The 27,682-nt window shown below is 30.7% G+C and overlaps 2 protein-coding genes and 1 pseudogene across 4 annotated transcripts; 2 read left to right on the plus strand and 1 right to left on the minus strand.

Moving 5' to 3' along the window:
* The first annotated feature begins 5,322 nt into the window (after window positions 1–5,322).
* On the plus strand, window positions 5,323–7,665 carry LOC132803427 (UPF0481 protein At3g47200-like). 3 transcript variants are annotated; one of them, XM_060816434.1, is made up of 2 exons: window positions 5,323–5,582; window positions 6,074–7,665. In XM_060816434.1, the coding sequence occupies exons 1-2, from the start codon at window positions 5,574–5,576 to the stop codon at window positions 7,610–7,612; spliced, it is 1,548 nt and encodes a 515-aa protein (XP_060672417.1). In that variant the 5' UTR covers window positions 5,323–5,573; the 3' UTR covers window positions 7,613–7,665. The 3 variants fall into 3 exon arrangements, with proteins under 3 accessions (XP_060672417.1, XP_060672418.1, XP_060672419.1); XM_060816435.1 differs by having other exon boundaries at window positions 6,086–7,665; XM_060816436.1 differs by having other exon boundaries at window positions 6,092–7,665.
* Window positions 7,624–12,666, minus strand: LOC107417379 (probable polyol transporter 4). Its single transcript, XM_016025994.4, has 2 exons — window positions 10,565–12,666; window positions 7,624–9,398 (listed from the first exon to the last, which is right to left on the minus strand). The coding sequence occupies exons 1-2, from the start codon at window positions 10,776–10,778 to the stop codon at window positions 8,035–8,037; spliced, it is 1,578 nt and encodes a 525-aa protein (XP_015881480.2). The 5' UTR covers window positions 10,779–12,666; the 3' UTR covers window positions 7,624–8,034.
* A 1,628-nt stretch (window positions 12,667–14,294) lies between these two features.
* On the plus strand, window positions 14,295–27,270 carry LOC107417351 (protein STABILIZED1-like; annotated as a pseudogene).
* The last annotated feature ends 412 nt before the right edge of the window (window positions 27,271–27,682 follow it).

The raw sequence follows: 27,682 nt of genomic DNA on the forward strand, positions 1-27,682 counted from the left end.
AATTGATTTGATATTATTTACCAAATATATATTTATGGGTTTGTGTAATCATAATTAAATATATAGGCCTGTGCATGTACAACATATATATAATTAAAAATTTAGAGAATATTCTTTTGCATGTATTCTTATTTAATATTTTATTTTATTTTATTTACCAAATAAATTAAACATATTTGGCTATAAATTAGTAAGTGACACCTTCTGGTTTTTTAAAATTTTGGTGTTCAATATTTTGTTAATTTTTATTTCTCTCATATTTCTATTTTAATGTTTAAGGTTTTTTTTGTGTTTTTATTATTTAATTTCAATTTTTTTTTTTATAGATCCTAAAACTGATCATGTTAATCATAATCATGTACGTGAGCCATGCTATGGATTTTTGGAAGAAATTGATGATTCTGAATCAAGATATGATATAAAAACTCTTCAAAAAGAAGAAGATGCTTCTGACGAAGAATCCTTACTTATTGATTTTTCTTTGTCTATCAACTTTTTCAAAATGATGGATAAAAAAAAGATAAAAATGAGAAGACACAGGAGATTATTCAAACCAAGGGCATGCAAGAAAAAGCAATACGATCGTTCTAGCAATCAAGTGGTGCCGGAATTCTTTGACGTTGAGACAATTTCATTGAACAAAAAGCAACTTAAGGAGATTAAGCGTCTGTTCTAGATATTATACTTTTTTTTTCCTTATTATGCTTTTTTCTATTGGGATTGAAATAATATAATGTTTTTATTTTAGTTAGTATAAATTTCAATATGGTTTTTTTAGGCAGACAATATTTTTGTTTTTGTTGTTGGTTAATATAATTATTCTCTACATTTGTTTTTGTTTTTAACATAATTTCCATTTATTAATTTAAATGGCATGCACAGTCATACTCTTAATAATTACAATTATAAATATGATGGTCTTTTCAGGTAAAGTTACATATGTTTGTTTTAACGCAAATAAGAATCTATATAATAATAATAATAATAATAATAAGTTTCCCTATTTCTGTTGCATATTTTAATTTAAGTAATTAGTATAAAAATTAAGTTATCTCTGCATTTAATTGTTTAAATTGGTGTATGTTGGAGTGAAGCATAAACACCATTTAGATGTAAACAATAACTTATCCGAATTAGGAAACAAGGGTCAAATCAGGCTATCTATAAATTTATGGCCTCACTAATAGAATTAATTCTCTGACAATTTACGAACTTATTTAATTTTTTGCATATATTGTAAATTACCTGGACTTTTCTCAGCAAAATAAAACAAAAATTATACTTTTGTATAACCAATTATACCAATTATAAATTAAAATAATACATAAGCTAATAAAATTAATCTTAGCTTTTGTAAAACCATTTGTACATGTTCAAAAACAAGAAAAACAAAATCCTTTTTTTTTCTTTCCAAAAAGTAACTAAAAAAGGGGTAGAGAATGGATTAAAAAAAAAAAAAAAGGAGAGGGGGGTTTGAAAGAAACAGAGAAAAAAAGTAAAAAAAAAAAAATTATTAATGATTAATAAGGAAAAAGGGCAACGATTCTCTACTGAAAAAAAATAAAAATAATAAATTTTGATCAACTATGTCGAAAAGAAGGGGTATAGAATTATGGGGGTTTCAAAAAAGAAAGAAAAACTAAAAAAAAAAGTTGTTAATGGTTAATAAGGAAAAAAAAAAAGGACAACAATTCTCTAATAAAAAAAAATAATAATAATAACTGTTTCTTTCTTTTTTTTATTTTTATTCCCTATTAGAATAGAAAATTTTTTAAAACATAAAAGATAAAAATAAAAATAAAATCAAGGAAATTAACTACTAATAAGGAAAGTATTGACCTATTTAATTAATTCTAAAACTATTTAAATTTTAATTATTTTACTTGAGGAAAAATATTAATTTACCAACGAAATAATATCTTTCCATGATTATTTGATTTGTAATATAAATTTGGTAAGAGAAATTTTTGGTGATGGAATAAAACTTCCATAATATGTGGGTATGAAGATTTTATTTTTGGTGATGGAATAAAACTTGGCAAGAAAAAATTTTTTTCTCTCTCCTTATTTGGTTACTTTTTGAATTTTTTAAGGATTAGGTTAGAAAAATATGTATATAAGAAAAGATAATTTTATTATTAAAGATATTTCATACAAAAAGTCTATACATTAATACATATTTATATATGGATATGCAATAAATAAAATTTTATTATCAAACAATAAGATTAATATATAGTAATTACTAATGATATTGATCTCTTTATCAGAAATTTAAAATTGATAATGCATTTTTTTTCAATATTTTCCAAAAATGCTCAAAATGTACTACATATGACCAGATTTAATTAATATGGATCAATATAAAATCAATTTTATATAAAATGTGGATTTTGTATTGAAAAGTATCACTGGATACTTACAATGTAATAAAAATTATACAAGACTAATAACCATTAATTTGATTTGTAATTATGTCTAAGTTGATTTTTATGTTCTTATTCAATCTTGAATCTTAATTGCTATCCCGTACTGTTTTTATTTTATTAACAAGAATGATAATATTATTAAATAATTATTCTACTATTTAATTATTTTTTATAATTATATTATTATATTTTTAAATATTAAAAATAGATAAATTCGATATGGAATGATAATTATTAAATTTAAATTGAAAATTTTAATAATTATCTATAATTTCAATATTTAATATTCAATATTAAATTATCTAATATCTAATATTTAATATAAAACAAAATTAAAGATTTTTCAAGAATATGTTAAGGCATGATTTTTATTAATAATAAATATACATATTTGTACAGGGTTTAACTAATATTTACAAGATAAAATATTCTATATATGGTATAAATAATTGTAAATAGAAACAATGAATTATAAAATTTAATGAAAATAATTATTTTATTAAAAACATTTTAAAATATATATAAAAGGAAAGATCCTTTAAATTAAATATATATATATATATATATATATCATGAGAGATATAGAGGATGCTATTATTTCATTTGAATTTAATTTTTTATCTAATCAAATTAAATATGAGGATTTAACATAGAAAAATTAATTATTTATAAAAAATCAAAAAATATCTTTGAATTTGAATTTTAATCCTATAGATAGAAAATATTTTATAAATACATTTGAATTTGATTTAAATCATATAAATGCATTTGAATTTAAATTTGAATTTTATAGATGGAAAAAAATAAATAGGTAAACATTTTTTAATGAAATTCGATAAATAATTTATCTTATAAGATAAAAATATATTTATAGAATAAATAATAATAATAATAATAATAATAATGATAAATAATTAAATTACATTATGAGTATTTAATATATGAAAATTAATTATTTGCAAGAAACCAAAAAATACATTTGAATTATATAAATGAAAAATATTATTTAAATACATTTAAATTTAAGTTAAATTATATAAATGCATTTGAATTTAAATTTAAAAAATTTCATAGATGGAAAAAAAATTATGTAGGTAATTTATATAGGTAATTTTTGAATTTGAATTTTATAATTGAATAGTATTATATATATAAGTCAAATATATAATTTTTAATAAATTTTTATAGTATAAATTAAAAAAAAAAGATCGAAATATACTTATTAGTAATAAAAATTTTAAATAAAATTTTTAACGTAATTAATTATTAAATAAGTCATCTATTCTGCTTATATATACCGTGCATCGCACAGAAATAAATGCTAATGCAATTAAAATTTTTGAATGACAGTACATTAATTGTCAAAAGACCTGCATATATGGTTGGAAAACTCCACTTGAGTTGAGGAATTTGTGATACATTTTATATTTTAAACACAATATTTTTTTTTTCAAGGAATAAATTACAGCGTCTTAAATTTAATGGCTCAACATGCAATTCTACTAAATTAGAACTATTAAAATGCAATTAAAATTTCTTGAATGACATAAAAATTAGTGTTAAATATATTTATTGGTTTATGAAGATTAGTCGAATATTTGAGATAACATAAATAAGTGCATTGAATAATTCACCCAAAAAAAAAAAAAAAAAACAAAGAAGAAGAAGAAGAAATAAAAGAAATAAACCATGAAAAGGAGCAGTTTCCGAGGAGGGAAAAAAAATTAAAAATAAAAAAAATAAAATAAAAAGGGGTGGAAACCTTATCGATGGATACCCTGCCCCCCTTTTGTGTTGGGGGATTGGATGCTGGAGCCAGCACTTTTTAATACGTTTGATAAATGTGTCAAACCAAATTATAATACATATTATATAGCCTTATATATGATACCAAACGTATTTTAATATGGATTTTGTTTTCTTAATAAATTAAGAAAAGGAGATTTGTTGTAGTTAGACAGCAATGACCATTTATAACAATTCTTAAATCCATATTAATTACCAACTAATTTACAATTTCATCATGTTAATTTTGTGCCCCTTTCCTTCTAATATGTCGTGGAAGAGTGTTAATGTTATTTACCTTAGTCAATGCGTTCGCAAATACTACGCATATGAAGGTATGTAATAAATATAAAAGATAAAAAAAGTAAAAAAAAAATATATTTTTTTTCCCTCATCAATTTCAAATGCCAAATAGTTCAAAACACATGTTAAATGAATAGTTATATTATATAAATTTAAAAAGTTAATTAATAATAATTTTAATTATTTTTTTATCTCTTCTACAACAACATAAAAGAATATGTATAAAAAAAGATTTTTTATTTTTTATTTTTTAATTATTTATTTTTTTAATATATAAAATTTTCATTATCTTACTAAATTTTATGTTTGTCATACGTATAACGTATGTAAAAAAATAATAATAATAAAATAAAAAATAGAAAAATAAAAAAAATATTTTTTTCGCATCAATTTCAAATGTACCAAATAATTCAAAAATTTTAAAACACATATTAAATGAATAGTTATATTATATAAATTTAAAAAGTTAATTAAAAAATAATTTTAATGGTCTTTTTCTCTTCTACAAAAACATAAAACTATATATATATAAAATTTTATTTTTTATTTTTAATTTTTTTTAATATATAAAATTCTCATTATCTTAGTAAATTTTATGTTTGTCATATATATTAAGAATAATTAATTTTAATATATATATTTTACAAGGTTGGTGATTTCACTAGGATTTTATATTTTTAATGGTGAGTTTTGTCATTATTATTGTGAATTTTCTCGAAGACTTTTCAGTCAATGGTCTCTTTTTTAGGTTAGGTTTTGACAATTATTAGCAGGATTTTAAGTTTAATGGTGAGTTTTCCAATTTTCTTTAAAAAAAAAAAAAAAAAAAAAAAAAAAGGTATTGATTGTTTTTGGTCTATCTGATTAGAAAAAGACTTGGACGGTGGACATGTACAGTGGCTAGTTTCAAATCGTGCGGGGTTTATATGCTATCGATATGCAAGGTCTCTGTCTGAGATATGAAGGCACAGACCGATCTCTAAATTTGAGGGGTTTGCAGCGTTTGCTGGTTTATTTTTCTCTTCCTCCTTCACAATTGTTCTTCTTCGGCTCAACATGTATCAGGTTCTTCTTCAACTCAATATTTCTCCTGCTTTTAATTTATGTGTGGGATTTATGTAAAAAGTTGGAAAATGATAGAAATACTAATTAAATTTACCTTCATATATAAAAATTTAACATGTCAATAGTGAATTGATTTATGTTTAATTTTACTTATTTTTTATAAATACTAAATTATTTGGTTCATTATTATATTTCACTTATCTATTTAATTAGCTTTTTAATATATATTAATATTTAGATTATATATATATATATATATATAAATTTTAATGCTATAAACCTTACGACAAATGTATCATTAAAATAGCTATTGCTTGGCAAAAGCTTTACCATTAAAATAGCTTCAATCTTTTATAAAGTGCGGTTTAATTTTCTCAAATGAACGTTTAGAAAAGAATCTGGGTTTGGCTGCATGTTTAAATTAAACTCATTCTGGTGTCTGATATTATAAATTCATCATCCATTTTTTTTTTTTTGGTTTAATGAAAAAGTTCATGACGCAGAAACAGGCTGCAACGGAGAAAAATGAAACGTTGCTTGACGTGGTAACAATCAGGATTTGTGAGAAATTAGAAACACTGCCTCGTCTAACCAATGCCTGTAGTATCTATAAAGTTCCTGATAGACTAAGACTTGGGAATGAAGGTGACTACACTCCTAAGGTAGTTTCTATAGGTCCTTTTCACCATGGCAAGGAAGAGTTGCGAACCATGGAAGAGCACAAATACAGGTACCTACGGGATTTTCTTGCACGAGGCCTTGCAGCACATTCACTCTACAGTTCTAACTACACCTACGACAGCGTACCTGACAGCCCCGATTGGGTACCCGACAGCCTCGACTGCATACCCGACAGCGTACCCAAAAGCGTGTCATATTATGTTGATTTGATAAAGGAAAAAGAAGCGGAGCTGCGCAGTGCTTATGCAGAATCCATCAATCTCGGCAGTGATGAGTTCGTAAGTATGATTCTAGTTGACACCGCCTTCACCATTGAGGTGTTATTAAGATTGTGGAGCAGTGAATTTCGAAACGACCATGACCGCATATTTAACAAACCATACATGATAAACGATATCTTCCCCGACATGGTATTGCTTGAGAATCAGCTTCCCCTCTTTATTATTAAGGATCTTTACCAAAAAGTGTATCCGTTTCACGGGAATTTTCCCCACATCAATGAACTTTTGGTTAGATTCACCTCTGCTTTACTGGATTTGAATGTAGAGATGGGTGAAAATCCTTCCTCCCCCATCATTCCAAGGTGTATATCTGTTGCTCCTCGAGTAGTACAATTGGAAAATACTTGCTCGTCTATCACGCCAATATGTAGATGTGTTGATCCTCGAGTAGAACATTTGGTTGATTTACTGAGATACATTTACAGACCGCCTATTAATTCTAGAGAGACACGGAAGAAAGCAATTATTACCACACCTAGCTCTGTAGAGCTGTGCCAGGCAGGGGTTCAATTTAAGGTAATGAAGTCAACAAAGTTGTTCAAAAGTTGCATACATGATGACGATTTCAAGAGTTGCATAGATTATATTGACTCCTTGAGGGTTCTGAAACTTACAAAATTGACAGTAAGTAGGAAGACGGAGGTGGCAGTCATGAATCTGCTTGCCTTCGAACAGTGCAACCGCATTGATATGACAGCTTACGCAAATGATTTTGTTGCATTTTTGGATTGCCTTATTCACAGTTCCAAGGATGTGGATTTACTTGTGAAGCAGGAAATCATCGACAACAGGTTAGCTGACAACAGCTGTGCATATACTGTGATAAAGAAACTAGGAAATGCAGCTGCTGTGAGCTCAGAGAGTTTCTGTTTTGCTAGTATTTGTGAAGATTTGAATCAGTACCACAACAGCCGTCGGAGCAGACTGAAGGCAGCTTTGAATAAGTGGGCCATAAGCCTGAGAAAAAACTATTTCTATTCTCCGTGGGCAATTATTTCTGTCATTGCAGCTTTTATTCTCCTCGTACTCACTTTCATACAGGCTGTTTGTTCTATTATGTCTGTGTAGGTCTTCAAATGTATGACTAATATTTTCTTTAGTGAATTTATATTTCTTGAAAAGTGAAACTTTATTAAGCATTTAAACAATTTAATGTAATACATATATCTCATGGTTTATAAAGATTAATCAAAACCATAAGAGGTACTGTACTATAACAACAAAGAATGAACACAAACATCATTGCATGTACTCCCTCTGTATACTAACTCATATATAGATCTTGTTGTGGAGACCTGTTTTGATTTGTGGCAGCAAACTTCTCCATAGAAATCCACATCCTGCACATTTGGATCCATATAATTTCCATCAAAGATGTGAAAATTTCTAAAAAAGAAAGAATATGGAGTAAGTTCTACATCCTCTTCAAGCCAAGCTGCAATCTACTTGGAAACTTTCGGTTCATATTTCGAATATATTTTCCAAACCAATCATTCTTTCTGCACAAGATGTTCAACATCTCCTAGCTCCACTTCACTTCCTTGCCATTCATGACCATTCTGAAATAGCAACTCAATCTGTTCCAATGACTTCCCTTTGGTCTCGGGAACCTGTTTGTATACAAAGGCAACAGAAAGTGCAGAAATTGCAGAGAAAATGAAGAACGTTCCACCAACTGAAATTGCTTGGGAGACTGAGAGAAAAGACATGGCAATTAGGCCACTGCATATTCTATTTCCCACAGCCCCAAGTGCTGCTGCTTGAGCTCGAAGCCTTAAAGGGAAGATTTCAGATGTCAAAACCCAGCAAACGGGTCCAATTCCTATAGAGAAGAAAGCTACATTCCCACAAACTGATAAAATTGCCAATGCAATCCCAATCTGTCCTTTACCCAGTACAGAGAGGGCAAATCCCAAACTGAATAAACAAACAGTCATCCCAATAGTGCTCACATAGAGCAACGGTTTCCTCCCAAGTTTGTCGATGAGAAGAATAGCAACAAGTATAAAAGCGGTCTTTGTCGCACCAACAGCAACAGTTGCAGCAAGTAACTTAGACTTACCATCAATTCCAGCATCTTTGAAGATTTCAGGACTGTAATAAACTGTTGCATCTATTCCTGTCATCTGTTGAAAACATTGGATTCCGAAACCAGTGATCAGCATCTGGCGGAGTGCAGGAGAAGGACTCAACATTTCACGCCACACGGCTTTCTCTTCATCCTTCTCTGCATTGGAGTTACCAGCAGCTTCTTGTATTTCAGCAAGTCTCTCCTCTACCTCATTTTCGTTCTCAATCGTTTTCAACAACACTGATCTTGCTTCGTCAACTCGGTTCTGCATTACCAACCACCTTGGAGACTCAGGGATAATGAAAAGTGCAAAACCAATGAAGACTGAAGGTAGAATTCCAACGGCAAGCATTATCCTCCAGTTTATGTGTGCTGAAAGACCCGAAAATACATAGTTCGAAACATAACCAAGTAAAATGCCTAGATTTATAAAGATTTCAGGGAATGAAGTGAATGAGCCTCTGGAAATAGTTGGTGATATCTCAGCAATATAGACAGGAGCAATCATGACTCCAAAGCCAATTCCAACTCCAGCCAACAATCTACCAATCATTAGTACTTTGAAAGAAGGAGCAAGTGTCATTATACCTGCACCTATTTGAAAGACAACAGCAGCTAAAGCCATTGTCCATTTCCTACCAATAACATCTGATGTTTTACCACCTGCTAAACTACCCAAAAGGGAAACAAAGCTTAAAATCCCAATAAGTACCTCTTCCTGTACCTCTGTTATTTTCAAATCTTCTTGAATGAATATGATTGCTCCACTCATTACACCCACATCTGCCAATCCAGTAAACAATTTCAATTCCAAATTCACTTCAGGCAAAGAATTTAAATAATGTAAGTGGGAAATTTATAAAAAAGTACAGAACTTCGTTGTTTACTGCAAAACTACATGGATGAAACTGGATTTCTGATGAATATTGTAAATGCCATACTACTTCTCGATGTGGGATCAAGTATGAAAAATACATCTGTTATAATTGAAGCTATTTATATTAGACATATATAGAAGAGTTTCCATTACAGTGGAGATATAAATTCACAGAGAAAAATTAAGTGTTTCAGCATTTCGCCAGAGTGAAAATCCTGGAGAAAAAATTGGCTATAACATTTTATACAAAAATTGACTAAAACAAGCTTAGATAGAAAGAGACTCTGGATGCAATTGATTAACATTGCTAATTTTATTTTCATTTTTTTTTTTTTTAAGTAATCTAAAATTCCCAGTAAAAACAGAAGTGAATTATCATTTAACTTTTCTATGCTTTAAAGTGGAGATTGTGTTATAAATAAATTTTTTCAAGAATTAGTAAACCCGTGTTTTTTTATATTTGATAAACTACATTTATAGCATTTTAAAATTAGAAAACCATATTTAAATTTTATAGCCAAACAAGGTATATAATTTTTTTTGGTACGTACAGCAAATAACCCTTTAATTAATTACGTATATTTATAATGTCAATTAACTCATCGCCAATTACGACCCTATAATAAATTCAATTTTCTCCGTCCTCTCTGATATTATGAGAAGCATAAAAAGAATGAAGATTTTTTGTATCCTCCTCCTTTATTGGTTAAACGTAACAGTCAAAATAACAAATCGAATTAAAAACGAGAACATGCTAATTCAATGTTTAAAGCAACAACTACAACACGTGATAAATTTTTCACAAAACCGAAAAAAAAAAAAAAAAAACCAATAACATCTATATCCAACATGAAATGTTAGAATTCATACATATATACTTACATGTTTGTGTGTGTCGGTGTATGTCTTTGTACATTGTATTTTACAAATATATATATAGACACATATATATTAAAAAATAAATTTTAGAGAATGCTGGAAAATTATGCCTGATAAAAGCTTTTATATGAATGAGAAAGGAATAAAATCATAGGGGAAAAAAAAAAAAAAAAAAAAAAGGAAAAGCATTTACCATAGCCAAGAAGAACAGAGTTGAGGGAGGCAAAAACTGCACAAGCAAAAACATATCTCTTGATACTACTTCTTCTATCTTCCTTTTGATGATGATCTTCATCCTCTTTCATCTCAGAATTCATTCTTTTGTATTTATTCTTACTTCCCAGTGAGACACCAGACAAACCCATCTCTCCAATATTCCCATTATCTTGGACACCCATGAGCCCCATCTCTGTCTCTCTCTCACTTTTTTTTTTTTTTTTTTTGTCTGTTTTCTGCTTTCAGAAAAAAGAAAACAGAAAACAGGAAACAAAGCACAACCCAGAACAGAAATGGTGGTTTTCGTGATGGGCTTTGACTCTTTGAAAGTTTCAGAGACTCAATCCATGGATGGGGTTTTAGATCTGAATGAGGGAAGGAAGAAGACTCTAATAAAAGTGGGACCTTTTCTTTCTTTTTTTACACAAGCGACCCACTTGCCATTTTTTCATGTGCTAGCGGTATACATCACAGGGGCTTAGACCTCTTAACATTTTATTTTATTATTATTATTTTTTTGGCAGAAAACTTGACCTCTTACTTTATTAAGTTTAAATGGAGCTTTCGGGGTAACAGCTGTGGAGCTGAGTTTTTTTTTTTTTTTCCCTATAATTTATTAGCGAAGGGGCCTATTTATTTATTTATTTACTCTACTTTATTTTTATGGGGTTTTTTTTTTTCAAAAAAAAAAATATATATGGTTTCCATTGTTTGAGCAGAGAGGTGTTGAGGAATGGCAGTTAGCTGTTGTCTATGTTCCATTTTTGTTCCTTTTGTTCTCATTATCCATAATTATTAGATGATAGTAGAATCCAAACCATTGATGAATCAATTATAAGATACATAAAATATTTTACTAAAATTATTTTATTATGTAATTAAAGATATGGAATTTGAACACGAACTATTTGCTAGGAAACTATGGTAAATTATCCTACTAGACTTGTAAAATTAGTTTGGAGATAATTAAAATGTAAAGATTATAAGTATAAGAAAAATAATTATTTTATTTTCACCCGAAAAAAATTATGTTATATACAGTAGATATCATGTCTTGTCTTAATGTTATATTATTAAAATTTTGAAAATTTAATATAAATAAATTTTTTATTTTTTTTGGGGCTAAAAATATAAATAATTATTTTGATCGTAATAAATGAAGATATTTATAACAAAAAGTAAGGGATAAGAATAATTGACATTGAATGGAATGGAATCAAATAATAGTCAAGTCATATGAAAGACGCGTGAATTACAAAGAAAGTTAAAGCCACGTAGGGCGAATAAGAAACCAGCAGTCAAAGAGAATTAGCTAAGCATTAATATAGTTGTCCACCTTGCATATAATCACAAATATAGATATATAGAGAGAGAGAAAGAGAGAGAGAGTCTATAGTCAGGACGTCCTCACCGAATTCTATACGGACAAAAAACGTGGTCCTTTTATGAGGAGATTTCTCTGCCGCTGATTAGATGGATGACCCAGATTAAATTTGGGCCAGATTTCTCTCACGTGACTGCTCTTTCTCTTCTCCTCTGCTTCGTGAGCATGTGGAAGCATTAGAAGCATAACGGAGAAAGATTCAGGATTTTGAGAGAGAGAGCTTTTCGATTTTTAGTATGATTCTTAAGACAAAAAGATTAAATTTTGTTTTTTGGGGTTGGAAAAAACAAAAATAATAACTGTCAAAAACCCATCAATCTAAAAACTTCCAAACACGAGCAAGAAACTCCAAATTCAGCAACCCAAAAGATGCAAAAGATGAAATTTGTACAGTTTTTGTTTCTAAGTGTGATCAGACAGAAAGAGAAAGAGAGAAATAGGGAGGGAAGGGGAGACGGGGGCGATTGAAATCATCCATGGAAAATTAATTGACAGGAGTGAAACTAGGTTGGCTGCCCTGAAAGTCAGGTGAGAGAAAGAGAGAGAGAGAAAAAGAGTAAGTGCAGACTGATAAAGGGGTTGGATATCTGAGGAAGAGAAGCACGTGAGGGAGCTTTGGGAGGAGAAGAGGAATGTGTAATGTCAACCATTCGTTTTCATCCAAGGGCTATATTTTTATGCACGTTTTGGGACCGCATATGGCAGTATCAGGTCAGTCCTGAGAGAGAGAGTAGGTGCAGACTAATATATATATATATATATATATATTTTTTTTTTATAACAAAGTGAAGTGAGTTTTGGTGCTTAAAATTAAAGGAAATCTTTACAAAAGTTGATTTCGACAAAATATTACGAATAATAATTATTTAAATAGTGCTATTTATGTTTGTTTGCTGGAATCATGCTAGAATGAAATGAAAATTCCATTGAAATGTCAACCATTTTTCATAGGGACGTATATTGAATTATGTGAATGTGGATTTTAAATACAATTATAGTGATTTAATGAAGAACATGATACTAGCCTCACCAAATCCTTCACCATCTAATTTCGATATGCACATTTAAAATCCTCCTCTTTTTGAAGATTTTGTGCATATTAACTCCAAAATTAATATATTTTTTTAATTTTTCTTTTTATTTGAAGAGGCTCGTAGTATATTTCCAATTCTTCTCTGATCATCTTTAATGAATCTCTTTAAATTAGTATTCATCATAAAAAGAATCTCTTTAAATTAGTAATATGTTTTTAAAAGTAAAGTATATAGCACCATTAAGGTCTTCTTTGTTTTTTTATCGTTCTAAATCTAAAATTCCATAAGGAAAGTTAAATTTACATATGTTTTTGTAAGTTTTTAAATACGAAAAATTATGGGTCTGAGTGCAAATTGATTATCTAATTAAATATGAATTTTTTAAAGAATGTTGTAGTACAGAAATAAAAACCACATTGGAGGTATTTATAGAATGTCTGACTAAATGATCCTATACTTTATGGAAGGATTTATATAGTTCATTAATTTTAAAGTAAATTATCATTATTTTTTCAGTTGGACAAATGTGTGGAAGCGTGAAAATGAAGAATATTACTGATTATGGGTGAAATTGAACCGACAAACAAGTCCTTTCGGGAACAGCTTGTTGGGATTTGGAAAGACCTATATATATCATGATAATATGCCGTAAAGAAAATATTGATGTGAATTAAAATATCAAAAATATAATTTTACAAAAATATCGATAAAGTTATCAAAATTATAAATTTTTAATTTAAAATAAAAAATTTTACATATAAAATAATTAATAGAGTAAAATAATATAAAAATACAATAATTAGAATATAATAATAATAAAATATTCTATAAATATTACAAATTATTTATAAGTGAATAAAATATAATGTTAATTAGCACCAAAACATAGAAAATTTAACAAATAATAGTAAGATACAAGAAATTTTCAAATATAATGCTTAATACATTATTAATACCAAAAAGAATTTCTTGGTTCTTTAAATTGATAATTATATCTCAATATTTTATAAGTATAACAATAAGCATTCTAACTCATCGTATTAAAAAATTTTTCCATCTAATTGTGGATGTGGCAAGTATATCTCTCTCTATCAATTCCAACTAACTGTCCAAATAGAAAATAATATGGATTAATCCAAAGAAGTATACATTCATTTTCTATCACTTTTCTATTCTCATTTCATTTCAAATTTTTTATATTTTTCCCTTTCTATGTTCTTTCCTATTCAATTAACATTGTGAAAATCCATAAACATCAAATCCAAATAATCAACAATTTCTGGACTTTCATTCACATTTTCCACAATTGCACTTTTATTAACATTTTTTTTATAAAAAAAATCAATAACAAAAAAAAAAAAAATTTCCCGTGTCTTCCTCTATTTCACTTTCATTAACATTTTTTTTAAAAAAAAATCAATAACCAAAAAATAAAATAAAAATTCCCGTGTCTTCCTCCTCTCTGGCTATCCCCTTTCCCCTTGTGTCTTCCTCCCCCTTGTGTCTTCCTCCTCTATGGCTGTCCCCTTTCCCTTCAGATCTTTCCCTTTCGATCACAACACACGCACACACACACCAGTTCTCGGCTGGCGCTTTCCACCAACAAAAGAAAATTTCCACCGATTTTTGAAGATTTCGGCAACTTCCTTTGATTCCGATGGCACTCCTAACAAAACTTCTTCCCCTCCCCCCCTAATAGGTGTCGAAAGCGGCCGGCAACCGAAATTATTGCTGATTTCTCGTCGGTTTCGGCAACTTTTGTTTCACTGACAATATGCACCCCTCCGATTTTCCAGGTGCACATATCTTTGTCTCATAATCAATTTCTCATGGTTTCTTTCTTTTAACTACTACTGACACTACCAACCAAAGGTTTTTGAATTTATATTGTATAGTTTTTTATATTAGAGACATGAATAGTTAAATTTGATTATTATACGAGGAAACATGTTTTGCCATTGGAGTTCATATCACGCTAAAAATTAAGGGTATGTTTTTTTTTTTTTTTTTCATCTATATCCTAAATTGACTTATTTTAAGTGTAAATACTCTTAACCAAAGTTTTTAACACTATATTTGGATTGGAGAAAGTCAAGAAAGGAAAAGAAATGATAAGTTTAATAAGGAAAGAAAATGATATTATGGTATTTATTAACAATTATTATTTGGATGATTAGTAAATAAAAAGGAAACAAAATGAGTTGTTTACATAATTACTTTGAATGTATATTCTAACAAATCAACTAGATAATAATGATAATAATAATATAGTTAATTTTGAAATATTGAAAATTTTCATTGAACTCTTTTCTTTTTCATTATTTTACTTTCAATTTTGGATGAAAAATTGACTTGTTCGAAAAGACAAATTCTTTCATTTTTTTCATGTTAACTATTCAAACAAGGAATTTGAATGTTTTCCTTTTTATTTCTTCCTATTCTTTCAATTTAAATATAGTGTAAGAGTACATATAAGAAAAAATTAATAAGTTTTTGAAAATTTGGTTATGAAAGAGACAAATATGGTTTGGTACGTCAACTTGTTTCTTTATATAAAAGAAATAAAAAGTAGAAAATTGATTTTTTTTTTCAGTAATAAAATATAAAAAATTGGTTAGAAACCTATTCCAAATGCAGTGTTAAATTTTGTAGTAAAAAACTCTCATGGAAATCATGCGCACCCAAAATTCATGCTTTTAAAGAGTTTTGAAACTTCAGATAGAAAGAGAGATTGGAATTTTCTTTTTGCACTACTTGTAAACTCTAAACAGGTTTCTCCAATATAAAGTAAAATAGTTTTTTTTTTTTAATTACATAAAAAAAGAGTTTTGAAATGTTTTATATCGTGTGTATTCCAAATGGTATTGCAAATAATATTTCTATTGGAGTCTTTCCCTTTTTCTGTTTTTTTTTGTTTTTTTTTTCCCTCTTTTTTTAGGGTTGTACATCTATACAAATTTGTTCTATTTATGGTGGGCAAACACTTTCAAAATAATACAGCTTAATGAACATTTACTAGAGATTTTTTATTTACAATTAAATATTTATTAGCTTTTTAATAAAAAAAAATTTTTAAAAAAAAATTTATTATATAAAACTTTACAAAGTAAATCTCTATTTTCAGCTATAATAACCCGACCATTACATTGTCAAACAACTTGAAAATGAAGAAGTTTTAACTTTCGAATAAAATTGGTATAATTTGCTGTTAGTAAAAACTGAATTTTATTAATCAACAGCAGCAATTACTTCATGACGTAAAATATCCATAAGTCAAATCGGCCCATCCTGAGTTGTTTTAAGAAAGAAAAAATAAAGAAACAACTAAAAAACGTTAGGCACTCAATTACTAAACATCTCTTAATTATTTGGTCCAAAGTATTGTGAAAAAGATTTGCTAATTTAAATAGAAATAATATTTATAAATGCTAGATCCAATTAATTATAGTTGGTTCGTCAAGTAAGGTTGCCTTAGTTAATTAATCATTCGCATATATGACTGACAGATAGCAGATTTGAGAGATCAAATAAGGGCAAAGTTATTGTAAATGTTTAAAAAGAAACATGGAGCAATTTTTGGTTAAAAAAAACTAAAAAAAAAAACAAAAATTCCCAATTGGTTCTTGAAAAAAAAAAAAAAAAAAAAAAAGAAGTAAAAACTAACCATCCCTAGTTGGTTGTTATGAGCCTAGCCCGCCTACTATTGGCTGTTAGATTTTAAATAATTTTTTATTTTAAAAAAATTTATTTCTAAAATAAATGATTATTTGTTTAAGTTTTTAAAAATAGTTTTAGAAAATAAAATTTTAAAAAAAAATTTAAAAATATTAAAATAATATTTTATGTTTTCTACTTTTTAGTTTTGAAAACTATTTTCAAACATTATAATATTTTTATTTTAAAAAACAAATAAAAATAATTTATTTTTTTATTTTTAAAATAATATTTTAAAAACAAAAAACAGAAAACATGACATATTTTTTTCTCCTCTTGTTATCTTGAAATCTCAATATAATTTAAAAGAAAAAATTGATATTTGTTTAACTTATATTTTAAAACAAATGGGACGTAAAACTCTTATTGAAATGCCGACAAACATATAATTTATATAAATGCATTTTGGATTATGATTTGATGGTTAAACAAAGAAGAAGAAGAAGATGATGAAGAAGAAAATTGTTTGTGATAATTTATACAATTAGCCAAATGATTGTACGATTGATTAAGAGAATGCATAAAAAGTCAACAAAAGACTATTATCTATTATGATTTTGCTGACTTTTAACCCGGCACTTTTTAGTTTTTAACAATCCAATTTGGAAGTCTATCAATATTAGGGTGGGTACAAATTGTTCCAAAATGCCCCAACCAACTAATCAAATTAGCATGATTTCATTTGATTTTTGTTCTATGATCTATTTAATTTGATTTGGACGACTTTAAATTCAAATCAAACTAGACTGAGCTGACTACCATAATATATATATATATATATAATTTTTTATATGTTTATGTATGTTTTTAAATTATTTAGTTTAAAATATTAATAATATTAATTTCAAATTATTTAAAAAATAATAACAAATTTTTAAAAATATCATTATAAAAAAATAATGCAATATTGGATCAAAGCTCAAACTAACCAAATTGAACCAAATCGAAAAATGATGGTAGATTAAATTTGATTTGAATTTTTTTCATTGGTCCGGTTCAATTAAGTTTGAAACCAAAAAAAAAATAAAAATTAAATTAAATTAAAATTAAAAAAAAAAGGAAAAAGGAAAAAAAATGCAAAAAAAAAACAATTAAATCGGCACCCATCCCTAATTAATATTTTGTTTTCCTTAAAAAAATTAGTTTCATATGGAAAATAATAATAATAATAATAATACTTAGGTGAATTTTTTTAACAGAAGCTTATACAATTACTATGATTTGAAAGTCTCAAGCTTTATAAAGAAAGGCTATTATCGTTAAGGGGTGGTCCAAAATTTACAACTTCATAGATAATGGACTAAGATATACAAGATTAAAACCAAACTCTACCCACAAAGTTTAGCCATTATGACGTCATGGATCAATATATCTATTATTAGTCCAATATAATCATTACCTAACAAATTTAGGATTTATGAACTCTACCCACAAAGTTTAGCCATTATGACGTCATGGATCAATATTATCTATTATTAGTTCAATATAATTTCATTACCTAACAAATTTAGGATTTATAATTTACATTTAACCAAATATCAAAGAAATATTTCTTTTTTCCCAAAAAAAAAAAAAAAAAAGCCTTTTACTGTTATCTTTCTTTTTTCACAACTCTAGTGTTGAGTTGCTAAGGAAATTTTTTTTTTTTTTAAAAAAAGCTAAAACTTTAAATATTAAAAGGAAAATGAAAAACTTTGGTTTTAATTTCCTGGTATAAATATATATTTCGATCCAACAGGTTTTTTTTATACTTTAAGAGGGTATAATTGTTATTTATTATTATTTAATATAATTTATTTTATATAAAAAAACATACTTGAACAAAATGAGGCCCAACAAGGCCCAGTGTTTTAGAGGCTTAACCCAAAGCCCATCTTGAATGCTTAACCGACTCTAAAGGCAGTTTCCTAATAAGGCTCTCAGAACCACACTTATAAATTCATAATCATATGCTCATAATATTTCAAATTTCTGTCTTTTTTGTCCGAAACAAAAAATTTCTACATACAGTTTGTTTGCCTCTTTTGCTTCAATCTTCTTCTTCTTTTATTCTCTTTAATCCCCTAAAATGTCAACCTTAACACTATCTAAAACAGGATTTGGGTTTGGAACCAACTTCAATGGTGGCATTCCTAAACCCCGCATCAATTTCTTGAACTCCAAGCCACCGCCAGACTATGTTGCTAGGCTAGGCAGTGGAGCTATCGGCTTCACTACCCTATTGGATATTGGTCCTACTCGAGCCGTGCCATCGACGATCTCGATTGGTGGCGGATGTGGGAGAAGGCCCATAAAGCAAGTAGATGACAAAGAGAACGACGACGACGACAATAAAAAAGGGTATAGTGGTAATAAAAAATTTGATGAAATTAAAGATACTGATGTTGGATTGTTTGCTAATGCTAATGCTGATGAGCATGATGAGTCGAATTTGAAGGTAATGATGTTAGATTGTTTGCAAATGTTGATGAGTATGATGAGGATGATAAAAAGGCTGATGCTATATAGGAAGCCATTGATAAGAGGATGAGTTCTAGGAGGAATGAAAGAAAGGAGGCTAGGTTGAAGAAGGAGATTGAGAAGCACTGTGCTTTGAACCCGAAGATTACGAAGCAATTTTCTAATATGAAGGAGAAGTTGTACACTTTGTCTATAAAAGAATGGTATAGTATACCCAAAATTGGGGATTATTCGTTTAGGAACAAGAGGAGGAGGAGGTTTGAGAGCTTTGTACTAGTGCTCGATACTCTTCTTGAGAAAGCAATGTAGGAACAACTACATGTTATCGCATTAGACGCCACAAATAGCAGCATTGTTGGTGGTGGCGGTGGCACTGAGACTTTGGTAACGGATTTAACTACAATAGGTGAGGGGAGAGGCACAATGTTGTCCATGAATTTGGATAGGCTTTCGGATTATGTATCTGGGATGACTGTTGTAGACCCAAAAAGGTATCTTACTGATCTCAAGAGTATCAAGATTACTAGTGATGCAGAGATTTCAGATATAAAGAAGGCTAGATTGTTGCTCAAAAGTGTTGTGGCGTTAAAGCCACTTTTTGGCCATTAAAGATGTTGACAAGTCAAAGGCAGTGCAGTGGTGTTTACAGCTTGCAAAGCTTCCTCTTCCTTTTGTCTATGGCGGTGGGAAGGATAGAAATTAATAAAAAAATAAATAAAATAAAAATCAATCAAATCAAGCTATCATGACAACTAGTAACAGGAGAATACCAATTCAATTTTAACACTCCACAGCCTTTGTTTTTTGGGTCTTAGACACATGTATATATGTACTTCCATACTTTGAAAAATTCCATTCCATTTATTGGTGTGAGAACATAGAAGCAAAGAGAAAGACAGAGAGTATTAGAGAGAGAATTTTTAAAGGGGATTCTTCTGAGTACTTATGTCTTTCCTTTGTAAGAAACAATGTGTATTTTCTCTTATTATAAAAGAAAGGGTATGGTCAATCATGCTCTCCTTATTTTAGAGAGAAATTATTGTATTTTTTTGCTATAATAAAATCCTTCTACAATTGCCAATTATTTTGTGTGCATTTTATTTGAGTATTTTTACATACAAATTTCTTATTTTTATAATTTCCACTTCAGCTATAATTGTGTATCTCATACCACAATATCCGAACAGTGGTATCAGAGCCTGATTTATAGCCAATTTTTCGTGCTATAGTCAAATCTAGATAGTGAAAAATAGGCACCTTCACTAATGGTGGCAAAGTACAAAATAGAAAAATTTAATGGGAATAATTTCTCATTGTGAAAAATGAGAATAAAAGCAGTTTTGAGAAAAGATAACAGCTTGGCGGCAATTTAATAAAGGTCCGCAGTGATCCTTGATGATGGAAAATGGAACAAGATGGATGGTAATACTATTGCTAATCTGCATCTAGCACTAGTTGACGAAGTATTGTCAAACATGGCAGAAAAAAAGGCAGCAAAAGATATATGGGATATGTTGATAAAGTTGTACGAGGCCAAATCACTAAACAACAAAATATTCTTAAAGGAAAAGACTTTACACTGTCGGATGATGGAGTCAACTACTGTGAATGACCACATCAACACCCTTAATACTTTATTTTTTTAGCTCACAGTAATGGGGCATAACATAGAGATGAGTGAATGTACTAAAATTCTGCTTTAAAGTCTACCCGATTCGTATGATCAACTAATTGACAACTTAACCAACAACATAGAAAAATCTCCGATGATATTGCAGCTGTGGTTTTTGAAGAAGAAAGTCAGTGCAAGACCAAAGAAGATAGATTGGGAGGCTCACAACAAGTTGAATCTTTGATGATAACAAGAGAGAGATCAATGGAACGTAAGTCAAAATCAGAGTAGATCAAAATCCAGAAGTAAAAAGAATATTAAGTGTCATCCTTGTGGCAAGAAAGGGCACTACAGTCATCCAAAGTTTAAGATTACATGGCAAGTACCTCAAATGATGATGAAATTTTATACAGCGAAGTAATAATAGTTACTGAAGGCAGAAGAGATTCACTGATGTTTGACTTATGAACTCAAAAGCAACAGGGCATAGGACCCCTAAGAGAAAATGTCTCCATCAATATAAACGTATCGCATGAGGATCTATATTCATGTGAGACGATCATACCCTGGAGAATGCTGGTATTGGTACTGTCAAATTGAAGATGTATGATGGCACGGTTCGCACCATCCAAATGGTACAACATGTGAAAGGCCTGAAAAAAAAAAAATCTATTGTCTTTGGGACAATTGAATAATAGTGGGTGTAAAACCCATATTGAAGATGGGATCATTATCATGAAAAGAATCAAAAGCACGCTTTTGATGATGAAAGCAAAAAAATAGCTATAAATTTGTACATGCTTAAAGGAGAAACGCAACAAGAAGGAGAAGTATCTACAGTATCAGCAAGTTCTGTAGAAGAGTCAACGATGATGTGGTACTGTAAGCTTAGCCACATGTTGGAATGAGGCTTGAAGATTCTCATTGAATAAAAGCTTCATCCAGGGCTCAAAAAGGTTTCATTACCCCTTTATGAGCATTGTGTTACTAATAAGTAGCATAAGTTAAAGTTCAGCAGTTCTAATGCTAGAAGGAAAGCTATCTTAGAGATGATTTACTTCGATATTTGGCAAGCAGCATTTATGTCCCTAGGAGGCGCAAGATACTTCGTATCATTTATTGATGATTATTCCAGGAGATGTTGGGTATACCTAATCAAGAGGAAAGCAGATGTATTTCTAGTTTTTAAAATATTCAAAGTGTAGGTGGAATTTGAATCTAAGAAGAAGATCAAGTGTATGAGGACAAATACTAGAGGAGAATATACTGGTAAAAAAATTGATAACTTTTGTCAATAAGAAGGTATCAATAGGCAGTTCATTGTGGCATATACTCCACAACAAAGTATAGTAGCAAAGCGGATAAATAAAACCTTGGTGGATCGGATAAGAGCGATGTTGAGAATTGTACGGATGGCCAAGTCATTTTGGGCAGAAGCACTTAAGACCACCTGCTATGTGGTCAATGGGTCACCATTAACCGCAATTGATCTGAAAACCCCAATAGAGATGTGGAATGATAAGCCAGTTAATTGTTCTCTCTTGCATATATTTAGAAGTCTTTTCTATGTTATGTACAATGCCCAAAGAAACATCAAAGCTGGATTCAAAATCAAGAAAATGTACGGATATCGCCTATGGGATCCCACTACCCACAAGGTGATAATTAGTAGAGATGTGATATTTACAGAAGATAAAATACAAGAAAATGAAAATAATAGTACTTTAGAAGAGAACCTAGAGACTATTATAGTTCAAGATAAAGAAAGACAAGAATAAAAAAGTTCTAGATTCTTCTGAAGCAGCATCAGAGCATGAAAAACAAGAGCAAGTTGAGTTTGTAACTTCATAAGTTCAATGGTCAACTAAGGAGAGAAGAGAACCAACTTGGCACTCAGAATACATTATGGAGAGAAATGTTACATACTGTCTACTAAAGATGGAAAGCCATCAACTTTCCAATAGGCTATAAAAAGCCCAAAAGCTTTTTTGTGGATGGCAACAATGTAAGAAAAAATTGAAACTCTCTATAAAAACAAGATATCGGATCTTGTACCATTACCACAAGGAAGAAAGGCTATCGACAACAATTGGATCTACAGATCAAACGAGATAGCAATGATCAAGTGGAGCAGTATCATGTTAGATTGGTGGTGAAAGGATTTGCTTAGAAAGAAGATATTGATTTCAATGAAATATTCTTTCATGTTGTTCGACTTATAATAGTTTGCTTAGTCTTGGGAATGTGTTGTGAGATCCCACATCGGTTGGAAAATGAAACGAAGCATGCCTTAAAAGAGGGTGTGGATACATTTCCCTTGCGACGCGTTCTGACAAAACCGTACGGGTTGGGCCCAAAGAGGATAATATCACATGCGGGTGGACTGGGTTGTTACAAATGGTATCAGAGCCAGTACCTAGATCAGTGTGCCAGCGAGGACGCTGGGTCCCAAGGGGGGAGGATTGTGAGATCCCACATCGATTGGATAGAAGAACGAAGCATGCCTTAAAAGAGGGTGTGGATACCTTTCCCTTACGACGCGTTCTGACAAAACCATGCGGGCTGGGCCCAAAGCGGATAATATCGCATGCAGGTGGACTGGGTTATTACAAATGGTATCAGAGCTAGTATCTAGATCAGTGTGCCAATGAAGACGCTGGATCCCAAGAGGGAGGATTGTGAAATCCTACATCGGTTGGAAAGAGAAACGAACCATATCTTAAAAGAGGGTGTGGATACATTTCCCTTGCGACGCGTTTTGACAAAATCGTACGGGCTGGGCCCAAAGCGGACAATATCGTATGCGGGTGGACTGGGCTGTTACAGTGTGCTACATTTGACTTGTATTTAAAGCAGTTAAATGTCAAAACTGCATTCTTTCATGGAAAATTTAAAAACAAGAATTAAATACTCCAACCAAGAGGTTTTGAAGAAAAAGGAAAGGAGAACTTGGTTTGCAGTTTGAACAAATTTCTATACGGTCTTGAATAGGCTCCAAGATGTTGGTATAAAAGATTTGATTCCTTCATCATGAGCCTTGGATACAACAGACATAATTTTAGATCCTTGTGCTTACTACAAGAGATTTGGTGATGGTGATTTTATTATTTTGTTTTTGTATGTTGACGATATGTTGGTAGCATGCCCCAATAAAGATAGTGTTAAGAATTTGAAGGCATAATTGGCTAGGTAGTTTGAAATGAAGGACTTAGGACCGGCAAACAAGATTCTAGATATGCAAATTTACTGAGACAGAAATAATAGGAAGATTTGGCTTTCTCAGTAGAATTACTCGAAGAAAATTTTGCAGCGTTTCAACATGCAAAATTGTAAGGCAATTTTTACCCCTCTTCCTATTAAGCAGTGGGTAGACATTGCACAAGCAGTGGGAGTAGTTAATCGACACATGGCAAATCCTAATAGAGGGCATTAGAGTACTGTGAAGAGGATATGTGAAAGGTACCTCAAATGCTGCATTATGTTATGGAGGATTAGACTTTAATGTTAGAGGCTATGTTGATTCAGATTATGCAGATGATCTTGACAAAAGCAATCCACCACAAGATATGTGTTTACTTTTGCTGGAAGAGCTATAAGCTGGATTTCAAAACTACAGTCTGTCGTGACTACTTCTACAACGAATGCAGAATATATTATAGCTTCATAAGCTAACAAAGAGGCAATCTGGTTGCAAAATGATACTAAAGGAGCTTGGAGACAAACAAGAGAGGATAACTTTGTTTTGTGATAGTCAGAGTGCTTTGCGTTTAGCAAAGAATCTAGCATATCACTCAGACAAAACACATATGAGTTCCATTTCACTTCATTTCGTGAGAAGGTGGAAGAGGTAAGTGTGGATCCATAGAAAATCTATATTAGAGACAAACTAGCAGATGTTATGATAAAGCGAATTAGTACTGACAAGTTTATATGGTGTAGATCTTCCATTAGCCTAGTAGAAACATGAGTAGTATAGGAATAAAATGGCAAGTAGAAAGGATAGAAGGGTTATAGCAAAAGTGGGAGATATGTGATGGTAAAACCACTTTTTGGCCATTAAAGATGTAAACAAGTTAAAGCAGTGCAGTGGTGTTTACAGCTTGCAAAGCTTCCTCTTCATTTTGCCTAAGGCAGTGGGAGGGATGGAAATTGATTAAAAAATAAATAAATAAATAAATAAAACAAAAATCAATCAAATCAAGATGTCATGACTAGTTAGTAGTAGGAGACTACCAATTCAATTTTAATACTCACAGCCTCTTTTTTTACCTCCTTATATATGCATTTCCATACTTTGAAAAATTCCATTCCATTTATTGGTGTGAGAAACATAGAAGCAAAGAGAAAGAATGAGAGTATTGGAGAGAATTTTTAAAGGGGTTTTCCCTAAATACTAATGTCTTTCCTCTATAAGAAAAAGTGTATGTCTTTTATTATTATAAGAAAGCTGTCAATTGTATTTTTCTTATTTTATAAAAAAATTATTATATTCTTTTGTTATAATAAAATCCTTCTACAATTGTCAATTATTTTGTGTGTATTTTATTTGAGTACTTTTTCATATAAATTTCTTATTTTTATAATATCTACTTCAGTCATAATTGTGTGTCTCATAGCAGAATATCCTAACAAGTGTTATTCTAGCGAATCCTAAGCACCCACCGGGTTGGATTGCAACTGCAAGATTGGAGAAATTAGTCGGGAATATTCAGGCAGCAAGGCAGTTGATTGAGAAAGGTTATGAGGAGTGTCCTAAGAGTGAGGATGTGCGGTTGGGGGCTTATAGGCTTGCTGGTTCAGATGAAGCTAAAACTTTGATAGCTAAGGGAGTGAAGTCCATATCCAATTCAGTGAATTTGTGGATGCAGGCTGTATAATTAAAGTATGATGATGCAAGTAAGAGCAAGGTTTTGACACGAGGATTAATCATATTCCTGATTTTGTTAGGCTGTGGAAGGCGATTGTGGATCTGGATAATGAGGATCAAGCAAGAGTATTGCTTCATAGGGCTGTGGAAGGTTGTCCTTTGCATGTTGAATTGTGGCTTGCACTTGTCAGGTTGGAAACATATGACGCTGCTGAAGGCCTTAATAAGGCAAGAAGGAATCTATCCAAAGAGCCTAAAATATGGATCATGGTTGCGGAGTTGGAAGAAGCTAATGGGAATACTGCCATGATTGGAAAAATTATTAAAAGGGCCATAAGGTCTTTGCAAAGAGAAGGGTTGGTGATTGATGAAGAAGCCTGGATTAAGTATGTTGAGGATGCTGAACGTGCAGGCTACATTGCAACTTGCCAAGCAATCATAAGTCATACAATTGGGATTGGAGTGGAGGAAATAGATACGAAGAAACTTGGGTTGCTGATGCTGAGGTGTGTGAGAAAAATGGTTCCATTGAGACGGACAGAGATATTTATGCTCATGCACCCAGTCTTCTTAACTAAGGAGAGAATATGGGTCAATGCAGCATATTTTGAAAAGAGCCATGGGACTGGAGAGACTCTTGAAGCTTTACTTCGTAAAGGCTAAAGTTTTGCGGCTTATGGGTGCCAAGGAGAATTGGCTTGCTGGGGATGTGCCTGCTGCTCGTGCCATCCTCCAAAAAGCTTATTCTGCAATTCCAAATTCCGAGGAGATTTGGCTTGCTGCATTTAAGCTTGAGTTTGAGAACCATGAAATTGAGAGAGCTAGAATGGTTCTTTCTAAAGCCCGGGAAAGGAGTGCCATGGAAACAGTTTGGAAGAAATCAACAATTGTTGAGAGAGAATTGGGGAACATTGATGAGGAAAGAAGACTGCTTAATGATGGGCTAAAACGCTTCCCTTGGTACTTTAAAATGTGGATGATTCTTGGATAGCTTGAATAGCGGCTTGATCGCTTAGTAAAAGCTAAGGAGCTTTACAATTTGGGTCTTAAGCGCTACCCCAATTTTGTACCCCTTAGGCTTTCCCTTGCAAATCTTGAAGAGAAGGTGATTGGGCTGAACAAAGCTTGTGCAATTCTCACTATGGCCCGAAAGAAGAATCCTCAGAATCTTGAACTGTGGCTTCTGCAGTTCGAGCTGAATTGAATCATGGAAGTAAGAAAGAATTTAATACCTTGTTGGCAAAGGCTTAGAGGAGTGTCCCAATAGTGGTATATTGTGGGCAGCATCCTTTGAGATGGCACTTGGTCCTAGCGTAAAATCAAAAGTTTGGATGCCCTCATGAAATGTGAAAATGATCCCCATGTCATGGCTGCTGTGGCCAAGTTGTACTGGAATAACAGGAACGTGGACAAGGCTAGGACCTGGTTCAATCGGGCAGTGACCCTTGCCCCAGATATTGGTGATTTCTGGGATTTATATTACCAATTTGAACTTCATCATGGAAGTGAAGAAATCTAGAAAGATGTTTTGAGAAGATCTATTACAGCAGTTCCAAAGCTCATTGACAAATTGACAAAGCTAGGACTAAAATCACACAATAAAAAACGATAAAAAGGAAAGCATTGCTATAGCCAAGAACAGAGTTTGAGGGAGACAAAAATCTGCACACGAGTAAAAAAACATATTTTTTGGTACTACTTTTTCTTGATGTTTGATGATGAATGATGATGCTCTTTTATCTTAGAATCCTTTCTTTTGTTTTCGTTGTTTTCAGTATGCAAATAGGAAAACTAAGCAGTACCCAGGATAAAAGTGGGACCTTTTCTTTCTTATTTTCATACAAGCGGTCCCCTTGCCATTTTATTAAAAGCTTAAACGGAGCTTTTGAGGTAATAGCTATGGAGGTCTTTGTTTTTCTTTCCCTCTACAATTTGTTATGTTTTATAGTTTTTTAAAAATAATTTTGGTTTGTGTTTTTTCAAGTAGAGAGGAGTTGAGGAATGGTAGTTTGCTGCTTGTCTGT

The sequence above is a fragment of the Ziziphus jujuba genome, chromosome 4 (genome assembly GCF_031755915.1).
Source record: "Ziziphus jujuba cultivar Dongzao chromosome 4, ASM3175591v1".
NCBI classification, from domain to species: Eukaryota; Viridiplantae; Streptophyta; class Magnoliopsida; order Rosales; family Rhamnaceae; genus Ziziphus; species Ziziphus jujuba.